This window comes from Parambassis ranga, chromosome 9, assembly GCF_900634625.1.
Source record: "Parambassis ranga chromosome 9, fParRan2.1, whole genome shotgun sequence".
Taxonomy (NCBI): domain Eukaryota; kingdom Metazoa; phylum Chordata; class Actinopteri; family Ambassidae; genus Parambassis; species Parambassis ranga.
In genome coordinates, this window is record NC_041030.1 from 7973013 (window position 1) to 7993665 (window position 20653).

Consider the following 20653-nt stretch of genomic DNA (forward strand, 5'->3'; position numbering starts at 1 on the left):
GGCAAGAAATGATTCTATTATAAAAGCAGGGAATGATAGATCTGCCACTGACATTGAAAGAATGTCTACTGTATACTGTAATATGTTGCATACTAATGTTTGGATTATGAATCTGATATGTAAAACAACTACTCAGTATTTAACATTGATTGTAAACATTGATATGTAAAATGGAAAGTATTAACATAACCAGTATTCATATGGCAACATATATCTGATTTGTTCATATGTATTTATTTTGTGTGTGCATGTGCAAAGACCACTCAGGCAGGCCTTCATAAAAAATAAGTTTTTATTCGCATAATCTCAAAGCTCCTTCAAAGTATATGGTACCAGTAAATAATTGGCACATGGTGATCTGCATACATCAGCTGCACTGTGAGCACTTCAGCTCCACTTTGAGCATCAGGTACAGAATGAAAAACTGTCTAGATCGTAGGTTGTTAGGTTATAATGTTGACAGAGTTATGCTGGAATATGTGTGAATACAAAGGAATGAAGGGAAAAGAAAATATCTGCGGAAGCAGTGCCAACTTTGCGTTATATTTCTCCCCATTGTTGTCGATAACTTTAAATGTCATGACCGTTACAAACACGTAAGGCACAATGCATGTCAAGAGTTAACAGTGATTTCCCACTGATAGACATCGTGGTGGATCTTTGGTTATCTGAGCTTTGATTAGTTTTCACCTCCACAAAGAGCGAGCAGGATCTTCTCATAGTCTCCTTTAGTGTCATCCTAGAAGAAAAAAAAATGTCAGCCTACCATTCCATTGTATTTTTGTTATTATTTATCATCAGATGTTTGCTTACCAGAATGTCTTGATAGAGAGTTTTGCCGTAGTTTTTCTTGTACTCTTCCTTGATTCGTTTCATGTCGATTTCAGAGCGGCTCACCATGATGCGGGTCAGGATTTCTTTGCGGGTACCTTTTCCCTAATGGGCAGAAAGGAGTCAATCAGGCAAGGCTTGAGGCAGGCGTAGTATCCTACTGGTGTTTTGGACGGATACAGTACCTTCATGGACAAGTAGAGCTTCTCAGCAAAAAATGCAGCTCTGCTTCCAGCACACTTCACTGTGGTTAAATAAAAATGTTTCAAGTTTATATTTAGTGACTAGTATTGGTTTAATGCTCACATTAGAATAAAGGTTTCTGCCTTTACCTACTGCTGTGAGACAACTTTCAATATCTCCCTTCATTTCCAGGTCAATTGCTTTGGCCACATCGACTTTGCTGTACTTTGTGTACCTTTCAAATACTGAGGAAGAAGAAGCAAAGGAAGAATGTAGAAGCCAAACTGCTAGAAGCACAGATTTTACTCATGACTTTATGCATGACTTTAAGTTAGCTAACCCTGGCGGAGATGAGTGGCACTCCTTGTGGTTAGGATCTCAATGAAGACAGAGCAGTCTTTGCCCTTCCTCCCCTCCCCAGCCTCATACAGAGCCCGAGCATCACTGTCAATCAGCTGCTCAGAAACTCCTTCAGTCCGGCTGGCCTGCAGAAACGCAGCAGAATATGCACACAGTTCAAATATATTTAATATTATATTTTGATCTCATGTGTATTTTAATAAATATGGATGCTCAGCAAGTTTAGTATGCGCATATGTGCATTAGTATTGTGCATAAGATGATTAAATATCTGTATGCACATGTATGAGAGATTGTTTACTTTTCATCAACCACTGTCAGCTTAGTATGGTCACAGCTGCAGGAAGGAGTGTTGTCTCAGCACTTTTTATTTATTAGTGTCCTGTCAACACATACGTACCTTGCAGAGTGCAAGGAGGGCAGTCTTGAACTCTCCGCTGGTGTCAGACCTGATGTCATCCTCCAGGTCCTTCTTGTATTCTTGACAGAAAAATCATAACAGTAACATTGAAGTCCATTTTATAATAATGGGACATTTATGGGATGTTCACACTTGGGGAGACTAAAGAATGTTGATCTGGCTGTGCTGGCACACACCTTCCTTGTAGGTCTTCTTAATGTCCATGATCTGCCTGTTGTTTCGGGAAGCCATAATCTCAATCAGTGTGTCCTCATCGGTTCCCAGACCCTGAAACAGGGGCAGATTGATGCCATTTATTTAACCAAGTTCTAGCAAGACAGCCACCCACTGAGAAAACAATAGATGAATGACAGGAAGTGGGTGGATGTCATTATATACCAAAAATAACAGACGAAGCATCCACTACAGATGTATCCTAGGTTTCTGTGTTGGATATTATAGATATTATACCTTCATAGCTAGTTTCAGCTGCTGGGCGTCATACTGGGCCGGGGTTTTCAGCAGACCCAGGACCACATCCTCCAGATCTCCCTTCAGAGCATTTTTCAGTGCTAATTCCAGAGGCTAAGATGGATCAGCAAATAAGTAAATATAGTATTCAGAGCAATGCATGTGTAAACACAACACATGAATAGTATTTGTGTAAGTTTGATCACCTTGCCATAGGCCTGCTGGTAGGCCCCTTTGATCTGCTGTCTCTGATCGTTGCTCCGTTTGACCAAAGTTTCAATGATCGTGTTCTCGTCCACACCTGCAGAAGAGATTCAGAATATGATTTCTGTCACTGTCTTAGACAGTACAGGCATTGTTTAAAATGGGCATAATTGTGAGGGGACTTTCTACAACACATAATGGCCCCTGTATGGAGTAATGATGCATGCTGCCCAGCAGAGGGAGTTCATAACATATAAGGTAGCCCCTCATCCCATTGCAAAACTGACATGTTCACACATGCTCTGAAAACGTCCCATTTTACACTCACCTTTTGCTTTAATGGCCTTATCCAACACTGCTGCATCTGCACTCGGGTTGAAATGAGGGGCTGGTGTTACCGTCCCCTCGTTCTTTATGACCTGGAAGGTCCATCAGATTATTGTGTGTGTTTGGTAAATACAGGTGGGCTAAAGAATGACATTTTTCAAATGCATTACAAAAAGGCACAATTAAACGAGGTTTCCTTACACTTATTGCACCTTCCAACTTACACAAAAAAGACACCTCTCATTAAAAACGCCTGTACACACCCCTAGCTAAACTGAGGAGTGAGAGAAGAGTCAAAAATAACGGACTGAAATCATTCAGGAAGCCTTTGTGCACAGCAAAGCTTCACTTTAAGAAACGAGGGAAAGGAGAAGTAGTATTTTGTTCTGTGCACAGTTTATAAAGGGAGGGGCAAAAATTCCTGCTTCTTTGAGTCATACACTCATAAGACTTAGCACGGCCATCTTTCTCACTGCACATAATCTCCCCCTTTCACTATAAACTCCCATCTCATCTCTCTCCTCTGCATCACTCCCTTTCCTTCCCTTCCTGCACTTTTAAACTTAATCAGTCTTTAGTCTAACTCACATAACCTCTCTGCTTTTCCTCACTCCAAACACAACTGCCTGATCATTTTTTCCACCCCAGCATACCACAGGAAGAGAGAAAAAAGAAAAAAAACAGGGTTGCTGGCATTTGCAACTGGAACAAAACCACAGAGTTACGTACTGAGTCATCGGGCATGCCAAGATAGACGGTCTGCTGCAAAAAAGCTTGGATGAAAGACATGGTGGGACTGCTGGACTCTGTGTAAGAGAATTAGAAGAGGATTAAAAAAGAAAAATTCAATGTTTAGAGGCTGATCTGTTAAACATGTTGTAGATGGTAACAAGTTCTTATCTATTAAACATGTCAGCAGAGGAAATAAAGTGTGTTTGCTTGTCCTTCGTCCACTCCACAGAATGCAAGCACAGTATTTACAGTAGGTTTATGTTAGGTGGTTCCCATAGGTCACACCCACGTTCAGCTCTATATAGACCTGCAGTTTATGGTTTATTATACAGACAGGTTATAGATCCAGTCTACTTCTGGTGTGTTTTAATGCTAATGCTGTGGCAGCTCCCATGCGTAATTAAACCAGATCAGCAGTTCCATCATAGCGCAAAACTTGTCTCAGCTATTTCTCTGACCACACCCAGCATCAATACCTGGACCCAGAGGAGAGCTAAAATTCATCTCTAGTTCGAAAACCCTTCTAAACTCGCAAGTTAAAATCAGGAGAGCAGATTAAGCTTTTTTTAAATGACTTACCGTTTGGCCAGAGAGGACAGGAGTTTGTCTTACTGAGGTTTCCAGGGGCGTTGTAGTGACAGAGACAGTATATTTATACTCCAACAAAAACCCCACCTAGCAACAGGTCCAGCCCATACTACTCCCCTCCACATCTGCCATTGGACTGAACCGCTGCCGTGCACACGGAGCGCAACAGAGCTACGTGGATAACGCAGCGCTGGTCTGAAACCGCGTTATCCACGCAGCACTGCGTTATTCACGTAGCTCTGTTGCGTAAAAAACTGGAAACAGACTCACCGGCAGATTTAAGCTCGCTGCTTACTTGAAACCATATGTTGATAAAGCTCCCGGCCGCAGTCTTTCATAAAAAGTAGCATCTCATTAAAAGCAACTAATATACACCAAATATCCATCTGTGATTCTGGGAGTAGCCGAGAGTGTGTCTGACAACTGACTTTATGTACAAATTTCATTATTAGATTAATATTTAAACAAGTTATACAATCGCTAAATTGATGCTTTATTTGCTTACATCTTTATGTGTGCATGTATGCAGATTTATTCATCTGTTCCTTCAGCTCCACAGACGGACTCACAGCTGGGAGCTGGAGTGTCCTCAGCTGGAGGAACAGTTTGCTGTAATTGCTGTTTTAGAGGTCAGAGTGAAGTCTTGGCATGCCTGGTCACATTCATTACAAAACCTGTTGGACTGACTGAGCAAGGAGCACCTAAAAATTCCTTAAAAGCATCTACCTTTGGTGTGATGAGGCAATGAGTTTCTTTAAGGTGTGGCATGTTGTCATAACAACAAAGCTGGGGCCTAATCATAGATCATCACACTGATATATTTTGTCTCACTGAGACTTGGTTACAGGATGAAAAATATGTTACTTTAAATGAATCAACTCTGTCTAGTTAAATTATAACTATCAGGAGTGGCAGCAATCTACCACTCAAGTTTTCAGATTATTCCTAAACCTAAATCTACTCACAGTTCCTTTGAGAGTCTCACACTCAGCTCAGTCTCACCAAAGATGACAGTTAGAAAAGCCAGTTTGACTTTTTGTAGTGTATCGTCAACCTGCTGCTGCCTATTCAGAGTTCCTGCGGGAGTTTTCAGACTTCTTATCAAGTTCAGTGCTCAGCACTAAAGTGACTTTGACATTCATATGGACGTCTTAAGACTGCCTTCAACTCACTGTTAGATTCAATAGGTTTCTCTCAGAAAGTGAATGAACCCATACACTTATAATCATAATCACCCCATGTCGGCTCCCCCAAGGATGTTATTCCTCTGTTAGGGGATTCCATATTAGGACAGATCAACCTGTCTCTGCCTACAGGATATGTACCACAGGCTTTTAAAACTGCTGTGATCATTCCTATACTTAAAAAACATTCACTGGACCCAGACATCTTAGCAAATTATAGACCAATCTCCAACCTCACCTTATTCTAAGATACCTGAAAGAGCAGTTGTAAGTCAGCTAATGAATACCTGCATAGGAACAGTCTGTTTGATGCATTTCAGTCTGGATTCAGAAAAATTAAAACAAGCACCATATAATGTCTTAATGTCTCTCTGGGCTGAAGGCATGCTGTGACTGGTGCACATGTGTCAAATATTTCTTGTAGTGACACTTTATGCATCCATGCTGCAACAATGCCAGAGCTGGGTTTGGACTTTGGAAAAGAAAGTAGAAGCTGAAGCTGTATTTTCATTAAAGTGGCATCATGGGTGGATTTATCTCTAAGTGAGGTGTGTTAAACAGATGTTCAAGCTGTCGTCCAAATGTTCCAAATGATCTCGGGTCTTGGTCTAAAAGAGAAAGGAAATCCTGATACGTGGCTTGGCCAAGAGCAATAAGGCATGAGAGTACAATTATATTAAAGTAGCAACAGGAGTAGAAAGTGGCAGCGACCATGGCATTGATTTTATTTCATAACAAAATAAGATTGCTATAAAATAGAAGTTTGATGACTTCCCCACAAATCTTTAATGTCCTCACACCCTGGGTGCATATTTCGGTTTTATTCCCTCCAGCCTAACAACAATAAAACAAACAGAAACAAGAGTGACCGTGTAATATAGATGAACAACAGTATGCGTGTCTGTGAGTATGGGAAAGCATCCAGTTACAATCTCTATCTTATACATGGGAAACCTGAGGACTGTTTGTGGCATCTTTTTACCAGCAGACTCTGTAGAGTTTAAGCCAGTACCTGGTGAAACTCCATCTCTGCAGGTTTAATATTTAAAGACTGTTGAGAGTTTGGTTCCCCTTAGAGATCAGGATCAACTCATCCTTGTCCTCCTGGTCAGCATAGCAGCACACAAACTGCACTGAATCACACCAAAGGGATCGACTCTGCTCTGAGAACTAGGTAATCCATGTTTGTCAGGATTCTCTCTTCAGTTTTGTTTACTGATTTATTTAAATGTATAGTATTATGCTACAGTAGTTCATTTTGCGGCAATGGAGTAAATTCAACCCTATTTAGTAACAGAACTGGCATTGAGCCAATTGCTGCCAAGTGAAAAGGAAGATTTGTTCTGATACAGCACTGTGAAATGAGAAGAAACACTGAGAAAAGTTTGGGATTTTCAGTTTTCCTGTTGAGAATCTTGAAGCTTATGTAGCTTTGAGAGGCTGATAGGAGGATTACGCTCCCTGAGTGAATCTGCTGTGTGAGCTCTTTGACATCTGCAAACAGTTTGGGGGTTGAACCAGGGTTCAGAATGTAAATTTAAATATTGTTCAGATCTTTGATTGCATATAAATTAAAATAATCTTTCTAGACTTTACAGTGTTTTTAAAATTTTCTCTGCAGATTTTCACAAGACCCACGACTAAAAAAAAAAAACCAGCAGTGACAGCGGACACACAGTTACACACACACACAAAATGTACGTTAACTCTTCTGGAGCTCAGAACGGATCCTACTCACTGACATTCCTGGGAAAGAAAGTCGGGAGACATCACTCAGTGGCTCCGGCAGGCAAGCAACGTGAGTTTAAACACAACAATAACTAACAAACAAACACACTTTATAATGTTTTACCTGCATCTCATGAAATTCTTTGTATCTGGTGTCATATAATACCTTATAAAGGAGACTGCTCCTTGATGAATGTGTTGAATGCAGACAGGTGAGGTTAAATGAGGATTAAATATTTCAGCTGCCTGCACTGTGAGGCAGTGAAGCAGTCAGTGTATCAGAACAAACATAACACATTCGTTCCTGGCCAGCCAGGTCCAGTAGAACCAGAATTAACATATGCACCTGCAAACACACATTAGCGTTAGACAGAAGGCCCTGCTTTGTACAGCATGGTGAATATCTTCTGTTATCTTCATTTCAGTTGCCTGGGAGACAACTGTCAGAACGACTCAGGACCCTGTGGTGTCCTCACGGGCTGGTCAGGTCCCTGTAGCAGCACAGGTGCTGGATGATCTGCCAGGCAGTGTACCAGAGATTAGGGAGCAGAGACCATGTCCAATAATTCACAACACACAGTTGGATCAATACGACAACAACACAGCAGGTCAGACCAGTTCAGACTTTTTGATTTATTCAGGTTCACTCTGCCTGCTCTGAGGCTCAGGCAGCAGATAACTTGTCTTTATTTTTTTTTTTAAATATCTTACTAACTCTCCCTAAATTCCTGACATCATTTCTGTGTTTTTTACTGAAAGGTGTTTCTGGGAGGAAAGTAACAGCATGACCGCACGCCCACATTCCTGAATGCAGAAACAAAGGGAGGAGAGGGTGGGATGGGTGACAGGGTGTGATGAAATATTCAGATGGGGCCATTTCACAGAGATAAAAAAGTTAAAGAGACACATGAAGAAGAAAGTGGGAAAACAGGGACTAATTAACTTTAAGTAACACAGTTCATGCAGGGAATTCATTGTGAGTATTTAGAAATGTAAATATACATTACACTGAATGCCAATCACTTATAATTATAAAGGTGTAAAACATGTTTTAAATCTCATAAATAAAATGTTGATTGTTTCAATTGGCTTTTATGTGTTTTCTTTCCCCAATAAAACCAATATAAATGTGTTATAAACAAACATGACAGGCTTCAGTTTAACTTTTGATTCGATAGGTTCACACCCAAAGTTTATCAGGACTTAAATATAATCCAGCAGCTAAAAGTTGGAGCATATAACTTGTAACTGGCTGAGCCATATTGGCATGTATCTGAATTTTCTCATACTGTGTAAATGACTAATAGGTTTCTGGATTTATTTTAATTTAAAGACAGAAAGAACCAGAAAAAAGACTAACCTGAAATGGGTTTGTGAACCTGACTCTTAAGGCAGTTGTTGAATTTGTGGCTTCTTCTTTCTCTTGTAATGATTCAAACTGACCACCAACGTTTGCTTCATTGTTCAAGCTGTGGTTCAGCACAAACCTCTGTGGATGAAGAGGTGGACTGCTTTCAGGCGATGGTTCACTGCTGACCGGAGAGAAAACAGTGCACAAGAGGTGAACCGAGGTGCTGTGAAAACTGGAAGATGTATAAAATGGAGTAGGTAGAGTGGCCATATAGTGTAGGTGTAGGTCTGTCCAGGATGGGTGGAGGAAGTGTCCAGTCATACAAAATCAAGTGTGTCATGTCTGCAGGCTCATGTAGATGGCAGTGATGCAGAACAGTCACAGGATGTTAGGATCTACATCCCCTATGAGTCAGCAGAACTCTGCATCACTCAGGTAAAAATAATAAGCACCCTGACAGAACCAGTAACATGTAACATGCTTACACCGGAGTCACATTTATACTATTGAACATACAACTCCATACACTGGATATAATTTGGACATCACTTGTTGTTATGAAGCAGTAACAACAAATATTTGTAGAAGTATGACTTCATGCTGTTTACTAAAAGGGCATGCAGGCACACAATAAAGTCACTGTCAGACGGTCATGCTCACATGGCTGCTCTGATGCTGCTGCAGAGACCCTCAAAGGCATGGATGCCATTTTATGTATCTAAATGATGTTGGTGTGTGTGTTGTGTTTATAACAGATAGCTGAGGACATGGAAGCAATGGAGAAGAGACACCTGGAAATGGTCAAGGAGCTGGAAGAGAACTTCCAGATTGCTGCACAGGAAAACCAGGTGAAGAGGTGTGTGTGTATGTGTGTGTGTGTGTGTGTGTGTGTGAGGTGTGTGTGCATTGACATGTTAGTAATGCAAAAATGTGTTGTGTGATCAGGAATGGACCGTGCAGAAGATCAGATCTTATTACCAGAACAAGTTAAATACTCTGCGAAGAATCCTGGACCTCTACCAGGGGAAGGTGGAGAAGAAGAAGAGTGACCTTGAAAAGAGAGTTGCAGTAAGAGTTACTTATTATTCAATCCACCTCTGAAGTGAACTTTTTTATGCTTTATTGTGGCTCTTCTGTCAAGTTTTGAAGGTGCACATCAAATTTGTTTGTTAGCACATTATATGCCATATGTGTAGTTATGTACTTGTGTAGATATTTATTTGTATGTTTCTGATGCAGAGCTTGACAGCACAAAATGAGGAGCTGTTGGAGGAGCAGAGAGCTGAGAGGAGGAGGAGTAAAGAAGAGGCCCTGCAGTGGCACAGAGAAAAGGTCCAGAACTTTTCACTGCATCCTCTAAACTGGAGCACACTCTTGTGGACGTAGTGGAACAGGCTGTTTTTCATCATTACATAATCATCACTCAGTGTTTTTCCTGTGTTTTCTATCAGAGCAAAATGCTGGAACTGTTCTCCAGCAGGCTGGATGTCATGCACGGTCACCAGGCCTCCAGTGAGCAGAGTTGCATTCACTCATATTCATGTCTGTGCAATCACTGACCTTTGTGCATTTATTATTGTGATGTTGCACTGCACAGCATTGCAGGAGCTACAGATGGCCAGACAGGAAATAGGGAAAGTCCAACAAATGCTCATGGTGTCACCACAGGAGCAGCAGGAGGCCAAAGGGGAAGGTGAAAGCTCAGAGAACGAAGCACAACAACAGTCTGTGGTGGGTTGGAATTAGTTAGTATGCTATTTTATTGCTCACATCGGTGACCATAAAACCTTCAAGAAGAGGGTTTATTTACTTTACTTTGCTTTTTGTAATATTTTAGTGTGCTGATCCATTTGGTTGCATTTGCAGTCTGGTAGTGATTCAGATCATCCACTAGAGGGGGCTAAAGCCCGTCTGGAGGAGCTGAAGGAGAGCCTGTACCAAAGGGAGCGCGAGATCACCGAGCTGCTGGAGGCTGAGAGGAGTCCCGTCCCTCCGGTCCCTCAGCCACCCTGCAGTGTGCTGCTGCCCACAGTCATACACAAGGTGCTGCTCAAAATGAAACTACTGTGTGTGTCAATTATTTTAATATGGGTTGAGACATTTCCTTCTTTCCCTAGGCCAATGCAATTTGCAGTGCCGTGCCTGATGCCAGAGCTCTTTTGGACCAGATGATTGAGGACAATCGAGCTGCTCTGGTGGAAGCCAGAGACAAACTGGGCCGACTACAAATGACTCAAGAAGACAACAATGAGAGCACTGCTGACCAGGAGGGGTTAGAGTTCATGAAACAGAAATACAAGAACAAAAGATAGCACATGGTTTATTACTGCTTGGAATAACCTCTTAAAATCAAAGTAGGTTACGCTGAGCTTTGATATCATAAAGTTTTTAGACATTTTTCTCCCACTTTACAGATCTGAGACAAATCTGACATTCCTCCAAGAAACAGTGAGGGAGTTTGAGGTCTGTCAAATTGCTTTGGACTGCATCAAAACCAGAGAAAGCCCCACAATTAATGGTAAATAAAAAAGTGCAGTAACAAATGATAAAATGCACCAAATTCTTCTGACAATGATAAAGTAAATATCTGACAATGTGGCAGCCAGATTTTCTAACTGTCTGAATGAATAAGGTCAACATTTATTCCCGTTTAGATACTGCAATCTCAGAGCTGGAGGATATCCTGGGCCAAGGGGTAATCCAAACCACAGATGGAGTTAAGAGTGTCGGTCAGCAGCTTCTCTTGCTGCAGGATCAGGTATGCTTTTCCTGTCTTAGGATAGGTCATACTATATTTTTCTGGTTGAATATGCACACTATCACACCTGCTCATGATTTATTTTATTTTTATTAAGTTGAAGCAAGAAAAAGATGAGAAAAAGAAAATCATTGAAAACTACACTTCAGAACGAACAATGAGAAAGAAATATTACAACATGGTGGAAGACATGAAAGGTAAACAAATGCTTCTGTATCACATATTGTGTGTTTGTGCATTTTTAGGTTTTTTCATGCTCACTTTTTTTGCTTAGGTAAAATAAGAGTGTTCTGCCGGGTTCGCCCAGTGAGTCGAATCGAAGCTGCCCAGAGTGAGGCTATTGTTGTGCATAAAGTGGATGATTTCTCTGTCACCGTGGAAACACCTCGTGGACAGAGGGAGTTTCAGTTTGACAAGGTGTTCGGTGCTGAAGCCTCTCAGGAAGACTTATTTCATGACACCAACAGGTAAGCATGACCAGGGTCCTGAATAACACGGACCCAAATGCCCAAATGCTAATACAATCAGTCACACTGATGCTCATGAGGTTTTGGTCCTGTCAGCTCAGCCACTAAATAGTATTCTTCTCCACAGGCTGATCCAGTCGGCCATCGATGGCTACAACGTGTGCATATTTGCATATGGCCAGACAGGCTCTGGGAAGACCTACACTATGGTTGGGGACAAGGAACAGAAGAATCCTGGGATCATGCCGAGATCATTTAATGCCATGTTCGATATCATACAACAGAACAGCAATAAATTTGACTTCAAGGTATCAGACAGTATGTCACCAAAGTAAGATTTTGCGTATGTCATCTTTTCCCTCCTCCTGGTTTCTTGTGCCCCTCCATACTTTCACCACAGGTGTCGGCCTATATGCTGGAGCTCTACAACGACAGGCTGCAGGACTTGTTTGTAAGCCAGTCTGGTGAGGCCCATGCGCAACCTCAATCCCACGGCCAGGCCAAGCGGGTGGAGATCAAGAGGAACAGAAAGGGGGTTGTGTTTGCCCAAGGAGCAGAGACAAAGGAGGCTTCCAGCGCTCAGGAGCTGTACGCTCTGTTCCAGCAGGCCTGCGCCAACCGACACATCTCCGCCACCAGTGAGTCCTCTATACCATGCAGTGCCATCCAGTTCAAACAGGGATTGCTAAATGGTTTGGATTAATCGTGTTATTCACAGTTAGCGTGAGTGGGCGGCAGGTAATTCATTACTGGACTGGGTGGTGGGTGGCATGGCAACCCAACTGTGTCCCCAACCCAGCAAATTGAATTTAACTACTGATTAATAAAATTGTTACAATCCTCATCTAAAGCCACAATGTGTTTTGTTGTCTTCTTAAGAGATGAATGTGGAGAGTTCCCGCTCCCATCTCATTGTTGGCATCATGGTGGAGAGCAAGAATATGACCAATGGGAGTGTGAACACTGGAAAACTGAGCTTGGTGGATCTGGCAGGCAGCGAGAGAGCAGCCAAAACTGGTGCCAAGGACCACCAGCTAAAGGTTTGCACATACATCGATGTGATCAAGTAGTGGGAGCATTGCAAATACTCGATATCAGATAAAATACCTGCTCTCCCCCTACAGGAGGCAAACTCCATTAACAAATCTCTGAGCGCACTGGGTGATGTGATCTCAGCATTGTCTGCCGAGCTGCCCCATGTTCCATACAGGAATAGCAAGTTGACACAGGTACGGATAAAAGCAAAACACAAGGAACAGCAAGCTGCATGTGATGAAGTGTAAGTGGAAGTCTTTTTGCCTCTCAGGTGATGCAGGACTCATTAGGTGGAAATGCCAAAACCCTCATGATTGCCAACATCTCTCCTTCAGAATGCAATCTGGATGAGACTCTCACATCTCTCATGTAAGAATCAAAAACAAGGCTTTAGTCTTTCCAGACATTATAGTAGCAATGACATCCACTCACTGCCCTTGCTGAACTTTCCAGCTATGCTACAAGAGTGAAGGCCATAACTAACAATGCTCAGAGGAATGTGGAAAGCAAAGAGATTGCCCACCTGAAAGAGGTGTGTGCCAGTTTGATCTGTTACAGTCAACCATGGCAAAAAAAAGAACAAATTCACAGTAACTTCATTTTTTTCCTAATAGGTGATTATAAAGCTGAAATCTGGACAGACAGTGGAAGAGGAGGATGTTTGAACCGCACTGCACAGCGTTCATAAATGCACCATTAAAGCTCTTACACTGGCATACATTTAAACATTTAGTCACAAAAAGTCATGGGTGACATGATAATAGGGGCACCGGCGGCGGCTTTCAAAGAGTTGCGTGCAGGGTTTCTTGATGTGTGCTGCCTGCATGGGTCAATAGAATGAGGCCCTCACAATACACAGGGCCCATTCAGTTCAAACTTCTATTGTATATAGTAAAAGACAACATATTTGTTTGTTGCCAATTACACACCCCATAATCTGTTCCTTTACTCTTCAGGGCTCAGTTCCATCAACTGGGAATAGGCACTCAATGCACGCAATGGTACATTTGATCTGTTGGAGATCCACTGAGGCCAGTAACTGTAAGGGGGGCCAGGATTCACAGGCAGTATAAAAATGCAGAAAATTGATTTTTTTAGCATCAAGTCACCAAATAACTGGAATAACAAACATTGTACTAAAAGCCCTGAAACATTATATGAAGGTCTTTGAAGAGTTATGATAAAATCGCAGTGGACCTGACAGCATTGTTTCTGCTTTATCTCTTCTCTGCATTAACACAGTCCAGTAACACTTATTGGAGTTCAGCACAAGCACAGATTGATTTTTCTCATGTCGTTATGTAGACATTACAGTGAACTCTTTTGGACGTGATTCTTTTTTGACAGTCATTTGCAGAATGTTCTACAGGTGTAATAGAGAGGTTGCTTCTGGTGTGCGTTTTGTGACACTACCTGCTCAGGCCAAAGCAGTCATTGGGTTTAAGTCTGGACGGCATTTCAGTACTGATGGGGAGAACACTTTCCATAAGTAGGCGTCTTTTGTCTGCAGATGGGCTCAGTTGTCCAGCGTTTTTAATCCATACTGTGGGCCCCACAAGTGTTTTTGCCCCTTTTGTGTACCAGACCCATGATTCCTAGCTTTGCGTGCAATGCTTTATTGGCTGCTTTAGATCAGAGGCCACTCAGCACATGTTGACTGTGATTTGTTATTCTTAATGATGGCCATAATTTAAATCATACTGTGAGTTCTGTGGACTAGAACAAAGTGGGGGACAAAGACACAGTGAGGTACAGAGAGCACACGGAGAGGGAACAAGGTTGATAGGGAGACTGAGGTCTCATCCTCTGAGAGTGTTTTGTTAATTAATCACCACAAACCAATTTGCCACTGTAAAGGATTTGTATACATGACTACACACAGGGAAACTGGAAATTATGTCTTGAATACAATACATGTCTGCAGGCCTTGTGTACGTCTGTGAGGTATATTGCAGCTGAATAAAAATGGCAGTTAATTCGTCTATGGCACTGCAACTAAGAGTACAATATATTTTGTTTATTACTGTATTTTTAAATGCCATGTTTTCACACTGATCATTGGAGGCTGACAGTTAATACAGTAAGTATTGTTACAGTATTTCAGTGTTTTTTTCTGGGCTACAATTATTTTATTATTTAATAACCTCATTATTTCACATATTTACTCTTTCATTATGGTACCCACAATGACATTTATGATGGTGCACAGCAAATTCAAACAAATTAAAAAAAAAATACTTAAAGAAATACTTTAATTTTGATAATTCGTGTTTAATTTAATGAGAGAAATGTTCAACACTCAGCCAGAATTGACAAGTATGCAAACAATTTTTAACTAACCTAGGTTAATCATTGGGATCAGAGCTTGTTTCTGTAAAAAAACTACAAAAATACAATTTTGTACCTGTTAAACATTTAAACCCAAACATATGGGGACATTTAGTCAGGAACTAAAACCTGTAACCTCAGAATGTTCCAGAGAAACACCACAGTGTCCTCAGCTGGGCACTCACCAGACCTTCTCTGGATTTGTAAAAGTTTATCAAACTTTCACTTTGTGGATAAGCTCCCATCCTCTTCGCTCAGCATGCTGCCACGCTTCTTTATATTTAGCTTATAAGAATAAAACTGCCTGATTTCACACTTGATTGTCCTCTACCTCCAACAAAGATGTCTGTTTCAAATCTGCATGCGTGGGAGGTCACAGTGCTGATGGGCGAGGAGGAGAAGGCTGTTCAAAAAGATGGAGAATTTCTTTATCATAATATATATTTGCATCATTTCTCAAAGAGCCACAGGGAAAGCATTGAGAGCAGATGAGTTGGCTTCACACTGTATGCCTTAAAGCTAAATGATGGGGAGGAGGAGGAGTCAGGAAGAAGATGAAGACATGATGAGGGCGAGAAGATGAAAGGAAATATACTGATGAGGAGGAAATGGGAGAAAAGTTGAAGGAGGAGGAGGGTGATGAGGAGACCAGGATGAACCCTGCTTAAACACAGTTTGAGGCCTGAAGCCTTGATCACGAATCTGACATACCCTCTCTCCTTCTACATCAGTGTTTAACTGTAACTAATAACTTAAGATAAAGGCTTATAATGAAGGACTGTTTTCAAGCTGCTTTCTCTTTTTAATGTGGCGGGACAGGAAGGCGGATGGATTCTACCCTTCCACTTTGAATGACCCTGCCTCAGGATACATTGTGTTCAATTCAGTTAAGTTTAACATGTTTTCGATGGGCTTTTTTTTGAAATAGAAACTCGAGTCAGTGAACACTAACACTGTGCATTATCTCTGTGAAGGTTAGCTAACATGGTAGCAAATAAAAATAATTGTTTGCAGAGTGATGTTGCGGAACATCCACCAAAAGATCATCTGGGGATTCAGAGTGTCTAAAATCTCGAGGAGATGGTAATCCTGTAGGGATGAGGTTTCATAGTCAGGCCAAAACTGGTGCTAAGATCCAGCTCCTGTCCTGGAACATTTTCAATGCGCAGCCCGTGGAGCAGCGTGGTGAGAAAGACAAACATCTCCAAACGTGCAAATCCATCACCAAGACAGCGTCTCTTCCCCATGCCAAAGATGAGAACCTTCTCTGTCAGGTCCTTGTTGAGGAGTCCAGATGAACTTAGGAAGCGCTCAGGGCGGAACGTGTTGGGATCACCCCAGAGATCACTGAGGCAGGGAAAAATGTGAAGATCAATAACAGACAAGAGTATGGCACATTTTACATGTCATTATACATTGTCATTGCCCTGACTCACCTATCATGATTGACCTGATACTGGTTAATGAAGACACATGTGTCTCTGGGAATGAAGTATCCATTCAGGGTGATGTTTCTGGTGGTACTGAGGAGGAGGAAACCAGAGGACAGTTTTAACAACAATATGCATAAAGTACTAATGACTTTTCTGTGAACAAACGCTAGTCTTACCAGTGAGGTATAGTGAAAGGGACAAATGAAGCATGACGGAACACTTCATATATGAACGCCTCTGTGAAAGGCATCTTGGGCTTATCTACAAACCTCGGCAGTCTGGCTGAGCCAATGTGATCATCTTAAAAATAAAAAACAGCACAAAATCCAATTAAGAAATAAAAAATAGGCAGTCTAACTTTTGTTTTTATTTTTTAAACAACTTCATTTTTTTCAATAATTAGGATTAGGAATAAAAGCTTCTTGTTTGAATTAATTTCAGTTTAATTTTAGTGACGAGTAGGTGAAGAATGTGGTCAGTGGCTTGCGTGTTAGTGCCTTTGTGTCTCTCTGGAACTCGCTAACTCCTGTCTTGTTCTGATTCATCATGTCTTTTCTTAGATTCCCCTCCCTCTCTTCTCACACTGCCTCTCTCTCTCTCTCTCTCTCTGTCTCTGTGAAAATGCAACGTGCCTCAGAACAGACAGCACCAGTTCTGTCAGCCTGCTTCAAAAGTAAATTTGGCATCAGCAAATTGGACTGATCTTTTGTGAGTTTGTCTTTGGGCTGTCAGCTTCTGTCTGTTCAGCAAAGGCACTGGGACGGGCCATTGTTGAGTTCTGACTAAATATTAGATACTAAAGACATGGTAGATGCCTGGCTTCTTTAGTATACAATATAATGGTTTGCATATGGTACATATATGCATGAAGTGATCAATCTCTGATATTAAGATGCATGAATATAAACACCTTCTCCTCCAAGGAGTCTGTTGCTTTGATCTATTCATAATAAAGCAACAGTCACAATATGACTCTCATTAATGATGTGGTATTTGTATCATAATTGAGCAACCTTCTATTTTTAGAATATACAATAACTTCTGATTGGTGGGACAGGCTGCTAGATTACATACCTATCTCCTGGTGTATTCTGTTCTGGATTTCAGGATACTTGATGAGGTACAACAGGCTCCACTGCAAACCAGCAATGATGGTGTCAAATCCTGTCAAATCAGCAGAAAATGCAGTGAAAAGTCAGCACTTAATGTGAATGAGATTACCAGCTCTATGATAATGTGAAAAATTTCCAGTTTGTTTAACCTGCTCCAAAGATGTCTATGACTGTGTGAATGATCTGAGTGTTGGACAGGATAGATGCTTCCTTGTTGTCTTCTCTGTCCTCACAAAGTGCAATCAGAGCATCTGTGATGTCCCGGATACAGTTCTGCAATGCATACATTTCATACAAAATAAAAAACACAGATAATGTTGCACATCAAGCTATTCTTGTTAGTTATTATTGATTATGACATATAACACACAGGGTAGAGGCAGTAATCAGTGATGGTAGGACACGTGTCTTCCAGTGTGTGGCTAATTCCTAATTAGACTGCGTGCGAACATTTTAGCCACTTTGCACAAGAACAAAGGTTCATCCAGGGGGACTTGTTTGTTATTTTTTGGCTGCACTTATGCTCACAGCTACGAGTACAATGTCAGAGAGCAGAGAGAAAATTAGTGGGTCAGAGCTAAAGAAAACCACTCCTACAGACACGCCATCTGCAACATTACAAAACACAAACATTGCCCAAACACACACACACACACACATAAGCTCCATGTTGGCTCTAAATCTTGTTGTTATTAAGCATATACTTTTTTCTTTTCATTTATAAACTAAATTCTGCTCTTAATGCTGGAATCTTGACCTTATCAAAAGTTCTGATGTGTTCCTCGATGCTCCTCTCCATGAAGCCATTCATTCTCCGAATGTGTTGGACCATCTTTCTCAGGGATGGACTCGGAAAGTAGCGGAACACTGGGAAGAAGTCTGCCAGATTGCCTGCTGCAAAGATCTTCAGGACCTCATTGTTGATGTGAACAATAGTGAGAAACTCTTTGTCATTGTAGTCATACCTTTTCCCAAAACAAAGGGCACACACAACATTTGCCACAGAGGTCACTAAAGGCTTCACTGGATCTATACCCATCGTCTCATGGTCCATTTCAGTTTTAGCAGCTTCCTCCCTAATCACTTCCACCATTTCAGCTGCTTCTGCACATACGTGTTCTTCCAGAAGACAGGTGGCACCGGATCCTCTGGGCTCAGCCTGAGAAAAAGACCTGAGGGCGTTTTTGCACAGCTTCTTATGGAGCAGCAATGCTGGTCCATACTTCTCACTGAACGTCATACTTTTGCCATTAGCTACAGCAGAAAAGGTGAAAAGATCAGGTCGACCTGCAAAGGCCTCCCCCTGCCGAACCAGAGCCTGCCTGATGGTGTGGTACCCACTGAGGACGACAACAGTCAGAGAGCCCAGGCGCATCTGGAGTAAAAAGGAAAACAAATGATTAAATATTTAAATAAATAAATATCTGAAACACTCCATACAAGAGAAACACATACCTTAAAAACATCACCATACTGCTGCCTCAAGTGGGTTAGAGAAAGATGAATCTGGTCCCCCATCTGAAGCAAATTCCCAACAAGGGGCCAAGGTGTAGGGCCAGGAGGAGGTGGATATTGTGTGTGGTCCAGCTGGGAATCACAATGCAGGTGAAAGTTGGATCTCTTGCTTTTTCGGCCCCTGAAGGCCATCAGGAGGAGGGTGAAAACACACAGAACAATGGTGACACCTGACAGGGAGGCACAGGGGTTCTCCTTGAGGGTCAGAGTCCCAAACAGGATCAGCCTCATGTTGCAAGTGCAAATACTGAGAGAGAGAAGGTGGTACACATAGAGTGCCATCAGTCCAAAAGATCAAGACATTGAATAGCTACTGGCAAAAAAAAAACAGAAAAGAAATGTTCTGATAAAACTCACCATAAAGTGTCCTCTGTAATTTTGGTTGTGACAGGGAGTAGAAGAGCAGACGTCAAAATACTCAGTGGTCTGATCCTCTTAAACAGTGTTGATGAGAGTGCATCCCGGTATGGGAGGTCCCTCTCAGCTGCAGCCGGGCCCCCTGCACAGGGAGCTGCTGTCCATTCACAACACATGGCAAGAAACTTGGCTCAGGCCATCCTGACCCATTTGACTGCAGACCAGATCCAAACAACACATAGTAACCACTCCTCTCCACTTCCTACTGTTATTGACAAACTGGAGACACTTCGTGTGTGTATAATGTGCTTTAGATGTGTGCCATCATTTTATTTATTTATGTCAACCATTCAACCATTAATCATACTGTAATGCTTGATTTATTTCAGATACGATAAGTGAAACTTTATGTCTACCCCTTTTAGCCGTTATTCTAACGCATAGATAATAATTCTTGTAATTTCCACAATTTGTCTCTGGGGAGCGCTGTCCATCTGTTTAGGCTGACCACTGTTTTGCTTTCAGGCTGCTGAGATGTATCAATGACTGGCATAGCTGTTCTGTTTTGATCAAGCTTAAAATTTGTTTGTTTGTTTGTTTGTTTGACCTAGGACAGCCCAAAGCTTCTCTCTTTTCTGGTTATTCTCGACTTTCTTTTCCCTCTTCTGTCGCTTCTCTCTTTTGCATTCATCCTTCATTTTCCTTTTTTTTCCATCCATTCCTGACTTCTATCCTACTCAAACCTTATCTCTCCATCTCTCACTCTCTCACTCTCTTCATCCAGCCGTCAATTTAGCTCAAACTCAAATGTGGGACACCCGGTGTTGTCAAGCCGAGCGACAGCTCCTTTGACCTGGTGGTCCACATCCTCTCCAAGCCGAAGCAGTCCTGTCTTGTCATTAGCTCTGGCAGGCACACACACTGACTCTGTGGAGCCAGACGAGATGGTAAAGCGTCTGCAAAGAAAACATGCTGCTCATGATAATCTACACAAGAAATGTTGGTCAGTATAGTTATCCAAATGAGGCACAAAGTATACAAAGGATGGATGTATATGGCACCACTGACAGCATTACTCCTAAAACTTCTTTCTGGCCCTTCAAGTCACAGGACAAATGAGAGCTGTACACATTGGTGTTAGTTAGTGGGACGATGGTTTTCACTGTGTTCTGCTACACTCCCTAAACACAGCTCTGTGGCTCTTTATATTGTTTAACAAGGGTTATGTTGTACCAGGGAAAGCATGTGTGTATTTCCTGACAGATCAAACAGGCACACCAGACAAAGTT

At 41.7% G+C, this 20653-nt stretch overlaps 3 protein-coding genes across 3 annotated transcripts; 1 reads left to right on the forward strand and 2 right to left on the reverse strand.

The window, feature by feature from the left end:
- Window positions 1-274: 274 nt before the first annotated feature.
- Window positions 275-4224, reverse strand: anxa1a (annexin A1a). The gene is made up of 12 exons (XM_028414946.1): window positions 4088-4224; window positions 3506-3582; window positions 2778-2868; window positions 2452-2546; window positions 2246-2359; window positions 1972-2062; window positions 1775-1854; window positions 1355-1499; window positions 1164-1259; window positions 1017-1075; window positions 814-936; window positions 275-739 (listed from the first exon to the last, which is right to left on the reverse strand). Exons 2-12 carry the CDS (start codon window positions 3563-3565, stop codon window positions 680-682), a joined length of 1014 nt encoding a protein of 337 aa, XP_028270747.1. The 5' UTR covers window positions 3566-3582; window positions 4088-4224; the 3' UTR covers window positions 275-679.
- A 2751-nt stretch (window positions 4225-6975) lies between these two features.
- Window positions 6976-13284, forward strand: kifl (kinesin family-like). The gene is made up of 10 exons (XM_028413920.1): window positions 6976-7078; window positions 7434-7616; window positions 11392-11584; window positions 11712-11892; window positions 11985-12222; window positions 12464-12624; window positions 12709-12813; window positions 12891-12988; window positions 13073-13151; window positions 13234-13284. The coding sequence occupies exons 1-10, from the start codon at window positions 6976-6978 to the stop codon at window positions 13282-13284; spliced, it is 1392 nt and encodes a 463-aa protein (XP_028269721.1).
- A 2727-nt stretch (window positions 13285-16011) lies between these two features.
- On the reverse strand, window positions 16012-19238 carry cyp1d1 (cytochrome P450, family 1, subfamily D, polypeptide 1). The gene is made up of 7 exons (XM_028413650.1): window positions 18948-19238; window positions 18250-18867; window positions 17642-17765; window positions 17455-17544; window positions 16557-16680; window positions 16384-16470; window positions 16012-16294 (listed from the first exon to the last, which is right to left on the reverse strand). The coding sequence occupies exons 1-7, from the start codon at window positions 19236-19238 to the stop codon at window positions 16012-16014; spliced, it is 1617 nt and encodes a 538-aa protein (XP_028269451.1).
- Between the last annotated feature and the right edge of the window lie 1415 nt (window positions 19239-20653).

Bases quoted from the DNA above. Each gene is read 5' to 3' on its own strand.
- cyp1d1 (XM_028413650.1), bottom strand. From the start codon at position 19,238: ATGAGGCTGATCCTGTTTGGGACTCTGACCCTCAAGGAGAACCCCTGT. The intron at 17,766-18,249 runs GTCAAGATTCCA...TATGCATTGCAG, and splicing joins ACATCAGAACTTTTGATAAG to AACTGTATCCGGGACATCAC. The intron at 16,681-17,454 runs GTATGTAATCTA...TTTATTTTTAAG, and splicing joins CAGAATACACCAGGAGATAG to ATGATCACATTGGCTCAGCC.
- anxa1a (XM_028414946.1), bottom strand. From the start codon at position 3,565: ATGTCTTTCATCCAAGCTTTTTTGCAGCAGACCGTCTATCTTGGCATG. The intron at 2,360-2,451 runs GTGATCAAACTT...GATCCATCTTAG, and splicing joins ACCAGCAGGCCTATGGCAAG to CCTCTGGAATTAGCACTGAA. The intron at 1,076-1,163 runs GTAAAGGCAGAA...ATTTAACCACAG, and splicing joins AAGTTGTCTCACAGCAGTAG to TGAAGTGTGCTGGAAGCAGA.
- kifl (XM_028413920.1), top strand. From the start codon at position 6,976: ATGTACGTTAACTCTTCTGGAGCTCAGAACGGATCCTACTCACTGACA. The intron at 11,585-11,711 runs GTAAGCATGACC...TCTTCTCCACAG, and splicing joins TTATTTCATGACACCAACAG to GCTGATCCAGTCGGCCATCG. The intron at 11,893-11,984 runs GTATCAGACAGT...CTTTCACCACAG, and splicing joins GCAATAAATTTGACTTCAAG to GTGTCGGCCTATATGCTGGA.